Genomic DNA, 13,817 nt, shown 5'->3' with positions numbered 1-13,817 from the left:
GGTTGGATGGCATCACTGACTCAACGGGCATGGGTTTGGGTGGACTCTGGGAGTTGGTGATGGACAGGGAGGCCTGGCATGCTGCAGTTCATGGGGTCGCAAAGAGTCGGACATGACTGAGCCATTGAATTGAACTGAACTGAACTGATACTGATGGGTTCACAAAGTTATATGGATTGGCAGTCTGGGAAATGCAGAAATCTGCCCCTAAGGGCGAGAGTGATTCTTTGGTTGAAATGGCCATGAGTCTTAAATCCTATTTTTTTAAATATTAATTTATTTGGCTGTTCCGAGTCTTAATTGTGACATCTTCGTCTTTAGTTGAGGCATGTGGGATCTAGCTCCCTGACCAGGGATCGAAACTGGGCCCCCTGCATTGGGAGAGTGAAGTCTTAGCCCCTGGACTACTATGGAAGTCTGTTAAATCCTATTTTTTTAAAGGACTAGTGAGGGAGGAGAGTACGTGAAGGAGTAGATTAGGTTGTTAGACCTTACAGATGAGTTTTGGACTGAAAATGCCCAAATCTGTGATGAGATACCCGAAGGTGGGGATCACTGAGCTGAAGGCGTCTCTCTCCAAGGGCCAGGGGCACAGAGGTTTTGCCCAGGGGATCATAACGGCTGTTGGCTATCAGAGCCACCCCAGTGAGTGGCTGTGTATGCAGAAAGTTGGTCATGTCCAGTCTTTGGGTGGTGTGTTCTTCCTTTATGTCTCCCTGGGAGCAGGTCACAGCAGGAAGTGCAAATGGGTAATGGAGAGGGTGGGAGAGGGTGGGACACACTTCTTATCAAAATGCTCCATCTGTCACTGCCAGCGCCTACTGACAGCAAGAGGAGATTGGAAACACTCATGAAGTATGGGGTCTTCACAGGCATCCAGCCCCAGTATCAGCTGCTGGTGGGATTCAGTGAAAACAAGACATTTTGGTGGATGATATTAATACACAACAGAAATCCTGTGATGGCAATAAAGGCTATGATTTTAGCACACCAACGGTGTTATCTTCCCCCTTACTCTTGAAGGTGGTTCTATTTATTTCTCTGCTTCAATATTTACAGCCTCCTTCCTGAAAATAAGAATAACGATAATACAAAAATAATAACATTTGTAACAGTGGTGGTAATATCTGTTTTTCAGTGTCTGCCATATGTCACAGTCTTTGTTAGATGTTTTCCATGTACATCCTCTCCAGTCATCACAATAACCCTGGGAGAATGTTTACCCCATTTCACAAACGACAAAAACAGGACTCAAGGAGGATATATAACTTGCTCACAGACCTAGTTGGTGAGGGACCAAACCTGGATCTGAACTAATGTCTTGTTTTCCTCTAAAGAGCCCTGCGTAGGTTTGGGGATTTTTGAGACAGAAGCTATTTTAGCATTATTAGAAATGGAACGGAATGAAGAATATCAATCTTGGGTACCAAGCCTCAGGTTTCTTTGGATTTTCAGCCTGTGTTCCTCAAATCTGCTCTTGAGGAGCAGGAAGAGGCAGAAAGGAAGGTTTCATTATCAGCCTTTGATTGCTGCTGCTGCTAAGTCACTTTAGTCGTGTCTGAAGCTGTGCGATCACATAGACGGCAGCCCACCAGGCTCCTCGGTCCCTGGGATTCTCCAGGCAAAAACACTGGAGTGGGGTGCCATTTTCTTCTCCAATGCATGCAGGCATGCTAAGTCGCTTCAGTCATGTCCTACTCTATGTGACCCTATGGACAGCAGCCCACCAGGCTCCTCTGTCCATAGGATTCTCTAGGCAAGAGTACTGGAGTGGGTTGCCATTTCCTTCTCCTTTGATTGAAGATCCTGAAAAAGGCCATTCCTGGCACCATGAGCAATGTGTTGGGGCCTGCCTCTCCTTCCATCTGGACCTTCAGCTTGGTGTCCCCTTCTCTTCTCTCATTGTACTGCCTCCTCCCCTTATGGTGCATAATCCCAAATTAGCCCCACCAGTGCCCTTTGTATGTGTCTTCTTATGCCAACCAATAGCAAGATTTTTTGTTTCTCCCTGTTCCAGGGAAAAGAATTAGCTTGAGTTGGAACCCATTTTTCTTCACTCTAATCCTATCCATTCTCAAATTTTCAACTCTAATAGAACTGGAAGAGTTCTTTAAGATTCTTTTCATCTCTTTAAATCCTGTAGCTTTCTTTTTTTTTTTTTTTTTTTTACCAGCCCATTATACTTGCCGCCTGTGTCTTAGGTGTTTGGTGGGTGTCTGTCTTCTCATTAAATAGCTCAGAAAGATTTGGAAGACAGGAAATGTGCCTTCTTTTATCCTGATGTCATCCTGATGCACGGTAGATGCTCAATAACCACTATTTGGTTACTTTTAAATTTGGGCTGTGCTGTGTCTTTGCTGCAGTGTGTGGGCTTTCCCTAGTTGTGTGTGTGGGTTCTGGGCTTCCCTTGTTGTGGCCCGTGGGCTTGAGAGCTTCTGTGCTCACTAGTTGCAGCATGTGGCCTCTCTAGTTGCAGTGCACAGGCTTCATTACCCCAAGCATGTGAGATCTTTTAATTCCCCAACCAGGGATTAAATCTGAGTCTCCTGTATTGGAAGGGGGATTCTTAACCACTGGGCCACCAGGGAAGTCCCCCCAAACCATTATTGAATAAACAGAACCTCCCCCTCTGTATTTTCTTTTATATTCTTATTATTATTCTGAGCTGTACCTCTGTGCCTTCCACTGTCACTGATACACATTTAAATAGGTCTGTTGCTTTATTGAGACCTGGGCTAGCACAGAAGAATTTGACCACATTCCTGTTCTAATTCTGCCCCCAATTCTACTCTGGGCCTTGATTTTCCTAACATACAGGTAGCACTTTCCTCTGTGAATGCTAAAGAGTTGGAGTTCTTCAAACCTTTAATGTTTGCTTTGAAATGTGCCAGGATGGGGAATACTGAGAAAGCTTTTCGTTCAGGTCAGTTTCAAGTCTCGGAAATCAAACTGCTTCTCTCCTTCCTTCCCTTCCTTTTTTCTCCTCCATCACAATGTCCCAGTGCCTCAGAGTTTGGTGCAGTCGGCATGTTCTTAGAGTGGGGGATCGCCACGTGTTGGCTCTGGGCCGGTAGGACTGGTCAGTAAGTGATCAGTGGTCCAGTTCTGTTGCCGCTCTATCCGATGATTCAGCACCACGGACAAGGCTAAGGACAGAGTCAAGTCTTCCTGCCTTTTCTTCCCAGCTCTCCTATACTTCTGAAGGCTAGGGAAGCTAAGATCCTCTACTAAACAAGCTGGAGAAGGGGAGCAAGTGGCAGCCTTCCGCTTTGGGAATTCCACTTTTTGAATCATAAATCAGACCTTCTGGTTATCTAAAGTAACCAACACACAGAGAGTTCTCTTGTCTTGGAGAAAAGGCCTCCTGCACAGACTAGACTGACCCTTGTTCCCTGATGGTCTCCTGCTCCAAATTAGCTTATCCCAAGCCTTGTCAGTTTCGGGGGGTGGGGTGTCTTTATGGTCCTTTTCCTGCATGTGAACTTATTCAAGTCAATATTCTTATATAAACCAGTGGAAAAAGCCAGGATATTCTCTTCTTCCTTTGAATTTTTTTTTTTTTAAGTATACACACTTTATATTCTGCCTTTAAAGCTATTTCTGCTCCACAGCTGCTTTACCGAGACTCAGACTCCTACGGGCCCCACTTGGTCCTCCATGTACCTTGAATATCCTTTCACACTGTTTGATTTCTGCAGTCGGTTGTATAATGAGGAGGGAGTATGCAGTGAGTCTGGAGATTCCTATTAACCAGGTCACCCATGAATCTATTTTTGTGCTCTTCTTTATTAGAAATAGCAGGGAACACGATAATATTTAAACACAACTGCTTAGAGGAGCTTGGCTTCAAAATACACCTTCCCAAGTTTTCTTTTCCCATTTGACATTTCAAAATGTTGTACTACATTTTTCACATCATCAAAGCGCCTCCTCTCCATTTGCATTCCAGGCTGTGAATACAGACCGTTGCAAATGACAGTAGATATTTTGGAGGGTCATTTGGATTCGTGATCCTCTGCCCACATATCGGGAGTGTTTCATTCTGTTCTTGGCACTGCCGTTGAAGATGGTCCATAAAAAGATACAGACCAAGATGATAAAGGAAGACAGGGGTTGGGAATAGATAGAAGAGAGTTATCTCCAATGCTTGAAGGAGGGGACCTCATGAGAGAGGGGAGTAAAATTATTCTGTATTGTTCCCAAGGACAGAATCAATGAATGGAATGTACAAGGGGACAGATTTTGATTCAACCTAAAGAGTGCCTGAAGACTAATGCTGCCAGACTCTAGAGCAGGTTGTCATGTGAGGTAGAGAGCCTCCAGGCACTATAGGTGCTGAACTCCAGGTTGACCGGGCTGTCTGCCCGGAATGATCCTTCCAGAAATAACAGGTCCATTTCAGCTGCAAGAATCACCCGTCCTTACTCCTTGGCATTACTGTCGGAACTTGGGGCACTGGAAACCACAGGTGCTCTTGTCTCTTGGCAGCAGAAACTCTGAATCCTTTTGAATTGCTTAATACAAATGTCCTCATGGGCCATGACAGCCAAAGTCAAGGTAGAAAGGGATTTTGGAGTTGTTGAGGCAGGCAGCCTTTTGTTTCAGGCAGATATTTTATTCTTGAAACACAGCTGTTTATTTATTTGTTTAAAATGTATTTATTTATAAAATTTTGTTTATGTATGTATTTATTTCTGGCTGTGTAAGGTCTTCGTGTCTGCACATGGGCTTTCTCTAGTTGCGGCGATGGGAGGCGTCTCTTGTTGCAGAGCATGGGCTCATGGCTCACAGCCTTAGTTGCCCTGAGGCACGTGAAATCTTCCTGGATCGGGGTCGAATCTGTGTTCCCTGAACTGGCAGGTGGATTTTTAACCAGTGGACCACCAGAGAAGCTCAGCGACCCAACTATTTAGATGCTTTGTAAAAACATCTTCAATTGGACGGCAATCTTTCATTTGTTGCATTAATCAAGACTTGCCCAATATCTTACCAACATTGGTATGCCACTAAAAATAGGATAGTGATCCCTTTCAAACAACGGGACTTCTGCAGTTTATATTACCTTCTCCTCTTTTGCTATTCTCTGCAATTCTCCCAAGGAGGCGTGGAAAATAGTATTTTCTCAATTTTTATAGGAAGAAAACTGAGACCTGCAGGGCTTAGTGACTCATCTGCATCATGCAGCTGGCAAGCTGTGCTCCACCTGGGATGGAGCTGGAAAGAGGGAATTGGACCCATGGTAGCCAGGCGGTGTCTGTGGCCGTGCCAAGCATCAGCGATGTGGCTTTGGACAGTTTCACATGTACAGTGAGGGCGTTGGTGTAGGCTGAGTTCCAGGGGCCCACCCCACCCTGCCATCTGGGCTTTTCTGGCCTCGGCACCTGGCACAGTTCTTACTGTTTGCCTGGCAGGCAGGAGGTAAGATGAAGGGAAATTTGGGGTTGGAGAAAAGCATCATGGTGTGCAGGTGTGTATTTCCAGGGTGGTGACATGACATGTCATACACTTCTGTGTCAGATCACTTTCACAAACTTGAGAACCTTGGCTGCATTGCTTTTGGCCTGCTGTGCAGTATGTGGGATCTTAGTTCCCTAACCAGGGATCGAACCTGTGTGCCCTGAGTTGGGAGCCCAGAGCCTTAACCGCTGGACCTCCAGGGAAGTCCCTGGCTGCATTTTAATTCAGAGTTTGGAATTTGAGGATGTTTGTTTACCTTTGCAAGTTCAATTGTGGTGGGGGGGGGGTAGAAATAATCTTTATGAATTTCCTCTGCCCTACATATAGAAGACTCAGTAGGAATCATGAGGGCTCCTCACTTTACAAGATATAGGCTTGCAAAAAAAAAAAAAAGCAATAGTTTAGTCTGATTTTTTAAAAATTGTCTAAGTATAGCTGTGCATGCATGCATCCTAAGTTGCTTCAGTCATGTCTGACTCTGCGACCCTAGGACTGCAGCTTGCCAGGCTCCTCTGTCTACGGGGTTCTTCAGGCAAGAATACAGGAGTGGGTTGCTGTGTCCTGCTCCAGGGGATCTTCCTGACCAACCCAGGGGTCAAATCCATGCCTTTTACTTCTAACCTGCATTGGCAGGCAGGTTTTTTTTACCACTAGCGCCACCTGGGAAGTCCCCAAGCATAGCTGTTGAACTCAAAACTCTGATTTTGCTTGGAAGCCCCATGGGGCTTCCCTGGTGGCTCAGATGGTAAAGAATCTGCCCACATGTGAGAGACCTGGGTTCGACCCCTGGGTTGGGAAGATCCCTTAAAGGAGGACATGGTAACCCACTCCAGCATTCTTGCCTGGAGAATCCCCATGGACAGAGAAGCCTGACTGGCTACAGTCCATGGGGTCACAAAGAGTCAGACATGACTGAGTGACTGAGTTTGTACAAGGCTCTTGACAAAGCTAACCTGTTTTTTTGTACTACAAAAGTAATTCATATTCATTGCAGAAAATTTAAGAAGAAGGAAAATCACATCATTATCTATAATCTCCCAAAGACAGCTGCTACTAACATTCTGTTAAAACTTCCTGGAATGTTTTTCTGCACACCTCTACATGCTTTAAAAGAAATTAGTGTAATACTGTACATACTGATTTGTAAACCTTTTGCTGCTAATGATAAACGCTTTCCTACTTTACTAAATATTCTATGAAAATATTTGATCTGAGTGTGGATTTGGGAAGTATATAGTATTCTAGCATGCAGATGTATCAAAATTCATTTAACCTACTTCATACTCTTGGCTATATTGGGTGCTTACAGTATTTTGGTAATACAAATTATTTTTGAAGATGTCTTCTCACACAAATTCTTAGCAATACAGTAGACATAAGTCTGATTTGTCATACATAGAAAACTAAAGTTGGATTTCAGGTTTTTAGAGTATCAGCCAAGCTGTTGAACATTTATGAGAAAATGGTCCGCTACACACTTTCTAAAGGTGACTGACATGGTCACCCCAAAGGTTTGGGGAGATCTCCCCCGCTGTCACCATTGTTGGATCTGGTACCAGGCTCCTGGCTTCTTCATACCCTTAATGTCGTTACCTAAACACCGTGGCAGTGGATTCATGCCTCTTTTCTGTTGATTTTCTTCTAGCCTGATGAAGTCCTCCGATATCGATCAGGACCTGTTTACAGACAGTTACTGCAAGGTGTGCAGCGCACAGCTGATATCGGAGTCTCAGCGTGTGGCCCACTACGAGGTAAGAACAACTTCTCCCACCCGGGGTGTTCAGACGGAGGAAAGAGCAGCCTGAGTCAAGGTCGTGGGGCCTGAGGGTTCTGCCTCCAGACTTGGGGCGGATCTGAAGAACCACGGGGCTTAAGCACACAGTCTGAGATCAGATCAGGACAGAGGTGCACGCGTGGGGTTGCAGAGAGGGCTAAGGACGGCATTTTCAGGTTCCTGGCGGTTTCCCAGGTCCTGCTTTTCCCTTTGGACCTCAGCACCCCTGGGAACCCAGTGGACTTCCTCTGCTTGTTGAATCTGTCACTGCTCTTGTCAGGTTCCTTCCAGGGATGCATTAGTGCCAGCTTCTCTGTCCTTCTCTGATGCTTGAAGGAAAGCCCAGAGGCCCTTTCTCCATCACTGGAGGGAAAATGGCAGCAGGAGTGGTCCAGCACCAGATTCCTTCCGCCTTCTGGCTGCTGCTCCCAAAGCATTTATCAACAGAAAGACTTCCCTCGCGGGGTGATAACCAAGTTTTAAATTCCAAATATTCTTGAAGGACATAACTCAGTGGCTTTGACTTTTTAGGGTGGGAGCTCAAAAGGCTGCTTCTTGATCCTTTATTGGGAAGAGAGGATGAGAGGAGAGAGGTCAACCCGTTTGTGAGGAGGGAATGGGGGGCACACGTGGAGAAAAGGGGCCCCCGGCCCCCCCAGATGCTGCTCAGGGTCTGTAGCTTTGCAAGAGAACACACAGCAGTGAGAACACGAGCTTTCAAGGGTAATAATTTGTAAGCAATTTTAGATTGGAGGGCTTAGCCAGCAATTTTCTTTTTGTCTGTCGCATCTGACAAATGCCAGTTGTCACTGTCACTCACCACATTGCTCTGAGTCTCAGACCCCTCCGAGCACAGGGAAAACAATAATAATCGCGCACACACGCGCACACCCTGGGACCCGTTCCTTGGCCCCTGTGCGCTCCTTGGGGTTTTGTGGTGACCAGGCGAGAGCCCTGGAAATGGTTATTTGCGCAAATGTTCTTCGGCAGCTCTAACGTGTGCCCAACATGCAAAATTACATTGTTTCTCATTATCTACTCTGTGGCAGCAATGTTTGGATGATGGCAAAGAAAACTTGCTCTTCAGAGAAAACTTTAAAAAATCAGCCTCTGCAAAAAAAAAAAAAGTCAGCATATTCTTTTGTCGGTGGGCAATCAAGTGGAAGAAGAAGAAAATGTGAAGCACAAAAGGGTGATCTAAAGTGGAAGGTAGCCATCTTTTGAAATGAAGACTTTCTAAATTTGGTAGATATTGCTCTGTAAACACATATGGTTTTTTATTAATTCCATTTCCCCATTGAAGGAAACTCAGGGTATTCGTCCCTGCTCTGAAATTCCATAGCCCATTATGTTCTCTCTTTATTAGACCTTTTGGGTTCCCTTTTTAACCATCTTACTAGATTCTAGTAAGGAGTTTCCTTGGTAGCTCAGCTGGTAAAGAATCCGCCGGCAATGCAGGACACCCCGGTTCGGATTCCTGGGTCAGGAAGATCCGCTGGAGAAGGGATAGGCTACCCACTCCAGTATTCTTGGGCTTCCCTTGTGGCTTGGCTGGTAAAGAATCTGCCCGCAATGCAGGAGACCTGGGTTTGATCCCCGGGTTCGGAAGATCTCCCAGAGAAGGGAAAGGCTACCCACTCCAGTATTCTGGCCTGGAGAATTCCACGGACTGTATATAGTTCGTGGGGTCGGAAAGAGTCGGACATGACTGGGCGACTTTCACTACTAGATTCTTATGACCAGAAACAGCGTTTACTCATCTGCTCTTCCATAGTTCCTGGAAGAGTGTCTGCCCATCAGAGCCATTCACTGAGCTTTTGTTTACAAAAATAATCTGGTGACCCAGTCCAGGCACTCCTGCCTTATTACCTGAGCTAGAAAGGTAATGTCAGAAAATCAAAAACATCAATTCTTTTTAAAGGAAAAAAAAACTTAGCTGCTCAGTTACAGATTGAGTTATTTGAACTCTGCTTACCCTCTCACCACACTGTACTGTCTCTGGCCCAATTCAATGGTTCAGAAGATGTGTTAGGATTTGTTGCAAGTAGCACAGGTGAGCTTCCCTGGTGGCTTAGCTGGTAAAGTTGTCTGCTCGCAATGCTGGAGACCCGGGTTCCATCCCTGGGTCGGGAAGATCCCCTGGAGAAGGAAATGGCAATCCGCTCCAGGACTCTTGCCTGGAGAATTCCAAGGATGGAGGAACCTCATAGGCTACAGTCCATGGGGTTGCAAAGAGTTGGACACGACTGAGCGACTTCACTTCATTTTAGCACAGGTGGGAGGAAGAAGTGAAAACAATTACAATAGACGTTCGTTAGCTGAGTCACACATCTTCAGAACAACAGGAGATGCATCCCAGTCAACCAGGGATGGGACCTCTGAGCGACAGTTCATGCCCTGCCTCCAGGCAGACATGGGCCCTTCCTTCAGGGGAAACAGCAGCTGCAAAGCTGCAGGGGCTGCAGAGAAGGCTGAGTTAGGACCCAGCACACTTTGCGGCTCTGGTTAGGAGATGTCCTTCGTTCTTCATCTCCAGGAGGATGACCTCTATCACATGATCCCCAAGGCTGTCTGAGAACAGATTTGCTGATTTCATTCATCCCCCGCCCTCCTCCACACACTCCCTCTGTTGGAACTGCGTCTAGAGTGGGTCTCTGTGAGTCTTGTGGCCAGAATTTGGCCTGTACATACACAGTGCTGGATTAAACCTCAGAGATGGAGTTTGGGATGAAGTAGAAAGAAATAGCTTGATTGCTTTGCCAGGCATGGGGGCCACAGTGGGCTAATGCCCTCAAGATGGTGTGTCCACCCTAGAGCAGGTAGGGAGGAGTCTTGCAGTGTTCAAGATGTAGGGCATGGTCAGCTTGTGAACACTCTTCTGATTGGTCAGTGATGAAGTAATGGCAAGTCAGCATCATCAACCTTCTGCTTCCAGTTGGTCTGGGATCTGCTTCTGTGTGGGCAGCAGAGAGTTACCTTCTTCCACCTGCTGCGGGTTTCAATGTCTGCAAAACAGCTCAAAGGACATGACTGAGAACATTATCTGTAGCCCTTGAGGAAGAACTAAGGTCCTTGCCTTTGTTTAATGAGTAACATATTATTTTGTCTTGCTTGGCTGTTTTCCTCTTTGCGTTTTCTCACTTCTCTGATTAAATTTATTCTTTGACTAAAATTTTTCTACAGACAAAAGGCAGGCAGAGTACCTGGACGGGGTCTGTTCTGGGAAGGCCCCATAGGATCATGTTTGTTACAGTCCCCAAACTCACATTGGCCACATGGTCACGTTTACTCTCAGTACTCTATCACTGATTTTTGGCTTGAGTTTGATTTTACTCTCAGTTTGACCAGATCATATTCCCAGCCCTCTGTGGGGCACATCAGTGACAGTCTACTGTGTATTTTCTGCATGCCCAGCACTGTTAGTGTTTGCTGTCACAGGGGTTCTGGGTTACATCAGGAGTAGTCTCTGCCCCTAAGAAGCTCATAAACTCCATTGGAAGGAAAAGCCATGAATACTTTGGAGTGGTACCTGTGTGTGTGATACCAAGAACAGAGCCTGTAGATTCTGCTCCTAAGGAAAGTCTGATCTAATTTAATACAAACAAAGTGTCCGTTCTTCTGTCCATTTGGCTTTCTGATACTTATGCTATGTGGTGTTGTGAAATTTTTGGATCTTCGCAAATTCCGAATTCAAAAGGGTGAGTCATCACCAAGATCTATTATGGTCAAGAGAGATTTGTGGGGGATGACACGAATTACCAAGGCTTCAATGGATTGGAGTAGGAAATAGCAACCCACTCCAGTATTCTTGCCTGGAAAATTGTATGAACAGAGGAGCCTGGTGGGCCACAGTCCGTGGAATTGCAAGGAGTAGGACACGGCCGAGCACGCATGCACGATGGATGGTTTAAATTTAGTGATTACTGGAATAAGGGGCCTTGGAATCTCCAAGGAGCACTAAGGAGACCAGCCTGACTGGACTGAAAGATTTTTGCTAGGGAGGCAGGCAGCACTTTCAGGTAGGGTGGGATCAAGAGGTAAGGAAAGGGGAACCCGGAGTCTTCTGAGGCTCTCAAGTTTTTGAGAGTGTAAAAAATAACTGAGCCTTTCTGAATGATAGCTTGGTTTATGGTGGTCAAGATGTATTGATGGGAAAAGAACAGTTCTTGATGTAAGTTTTGCCAAGAGCCTAGCGTGCCAGTCCACTGAAGTTGGAGAGAAAAACACAGCAGACGTGTAATTGCTAATAGCTTCATGCCCCATTTAAAAGCCTGAACCTTTGTATAGGAGGACAGAACAACCTAATATATGTCTAATGGACCAAGCATTTCCATGCTATACTTTTAAGATCTCTTTTCGCATGTGGACTCTGGGAGTGAAAAAAGAAGAAACATAAAGACATTATTGCTTTTCTTATTTGCTAAGCATTAATAACATGTTAATGTTTCGGTAGAAAATATAATTAGATGCTGTCTCTTCTCACTGGTTGAATAGTTGGAATCAGTAGAACAAGTAGATGCAGACAGAGAGGGGAACTAGAAAGCTTTCAGATAAGCATACCTGAATGTTACAGAAGTTAAAAACTATTTCCTAGTGAGGCCACAAGAGAAGGCATGGTTTTCTAGGTACAGGAAGAAGAGGATCCCAACCCAATGAGAATTGAAGCCAAAAGGGCAGAAAGATTATTTCTTGGAGTAAAATTAAAGGAAGAAGATGTACAATCGGATCTAGAAGGAAAGAGAAAACTCTTGTTAGGCAGACCCAAGGAAGTCAGTCATCACAGTGCCAGCCCGGAGTGCGTGTCTGTTCTGTGAACCCTAATGTCCCTTGTGTTGTTTTGCTGGCTGTGTAATTAATCATTCTTTGTGAAATCTGTGTCTCAGAGGCACCTCCAAACAAGACGGTGAGCTTCCTGAGGACGCACTGCAGTCATGCCTTGTGTTTCTGATTTATTAATATCTCCACACTTGGCCGATGGTTGTTGCTCACTGGCGCTTAGAGGTTGATGAAGAGGCTGGGCTGGGACTGGTGGAGGAAGGTGGTGGGGCAGGTTTCACAGAAGCCTTGACGGCTACACCAGAAGAGGCGACGCTATAGACTGGTAGTCACTCTATACTCGGAGCAACCTTCAAGGTAAAGGTGACAGTTCCATAGTTACAGGAAAGGCGATTCTCCAAACTGATGGGAAAGTCTTCAGCCATCCCTGAATCCCACAGTAATGTGGGTTCTGGCAAGGGCACCCCATCAGCTCACCCAGAAAAGTCAGAATCTAGTGTTTCTCTGGTCAGTAGCACCAGGTGCTGGGGCATACTGACCAGATTGCTGGGTTTCACTTGTTCTGATGGCCTTCCAACACAGCTCTGGCCTTCCCTAGCTTCTGTCTAAAGTGGGGAATAGCCAAAGGGCACTCTCCTTGTCTCTCTGGGTCGAAAGGAAATGGGGCGTAAGTGTTTTGTGGGTAGAGCCAAGAGGGTACGCACGAGGTCCCTGATAAGTGCTGATCCGTGTCTTAGCTTTTGGTGCTACCAGTGCCTCTGTTCGGGGCCTCCCTGGTGGATCAGTGGTAAAGAACCCACCTGCCAATGCAGGAGGCATGAGAGACGTGGGTTTGGTCCCTGGATCAGGAGGCTACCCTAGAGGAGGGCATGGCAGCTCACTCCAGTATTCTCACCTGGACAATCACATGGACAGAAGAGGCTGGCGGGCTACAGCCCGTGGGGTCACAAAGAGTCGGACACCACTGAAGTGACTTATCACAGCACAACGCCTCTATTACTTCCTCACTCTTCATCCCTCAGCTCTTCATCTCCACTTTGCTTCTCCTTTGGGCTAATTGCCTGAGTGAGCGTGCAGGCTGGACAACTCCTGACCCATGTGTGAGATTTGCGGATCAATAGTGTGTTTCTGCAGCGCATTGGACCTGCCAGGTACCAGGCTACCTTGAATATCAGCAGAGCTCCCTGTATCCTCACAACACTCACACCTCTCCTGGTGATGTCGGTGGTTTGCTGTGGGAGATGCGAGGACCAATGGGGGGAGGATAACAAGAGATCCTTCTATCTTGTTTCTGTGGAGCTGCCTCCTATGTTACTGTGCATTGAGAACCTCTGTTTTCTCTTCAGGTCTCTTGGAGTCATGACATGCTTAATTTATCCTAGATACTTTTGCTATTAATAATACAATTATCGGTGCATCTGCCGGGGCTAAAGCAGCTCTTAACTACCTTTCATCATGTCCTTGGTTGCCTGATACTCTCCAAAGTCGGTTTCTTGATCATTTCAGGGAGTTCTCTTGAGCTTTTGTGAAATTTGTAACCATTCTTAGGTTTTTCTATTGTCTTTTCCAGCAGGCCTGGTCGTTCTACCTGGTTATTATTGGCCAAAACGGTTCATGGGGACATAAAATGAATGCTTAATAGAGAAGCTACAGTGAAATAAACAATACAAGGCAAAGGAACACACTCAAGTCCAGAAGACAGACAGAGACACTGACCAAGAGCAGTTATTATCAGATGCTGTGCTTAATGCTCATTGGTTTAGAGCGGGTGGTTGATGAGTTTTCACTTGCTGAGAGCATATGACATCGC

General features: G+C 45.9%; 1 protein-coding gene across 1 annotated transcript in view; it reads left to right on the top strand.

The window, feature by feature from the left end:
• Window positions 1-13,817, top strand: part of ZMAT4 (zinc finger matrin-type 4) — a 363,653-nt gene that overhangs the window by 72,066 nt on the left and 277,770 nt on the right. The window contains exon 2 of the mRNA XM_065947284.1: window positions 7,103-7,208. Within this exon, the coding sequence (XP_065803356.1) occupies window positions 7,107-7,208 (102 nt within the window). The 5' untranslated portion in view covers window positions 7,103-7,106. The remainder of the gene's footprint in view (window positions 1-7,102; window positions 7,209-13,817) is intronic.

Source organism: Muntiacus reevesi, chromosome 10 (assembly GCF_963930625.1).
Source record: "Muntiacus reevesi chromosome 10, mMunRee1.1, whole genome shotgun sequence".
Taxonomy (NCBI): domain Eukaryota; kingdom Metazoa; phylum Chordata; class Mammalia; order Artiodactyla; family Cervidae; genus Muntiacus; species Muntiacus reevesi.
Note: the sequence above shows the minus strand (reverse complement) of the source record. Positions and strands in the feature narration are given on the sequence as shown.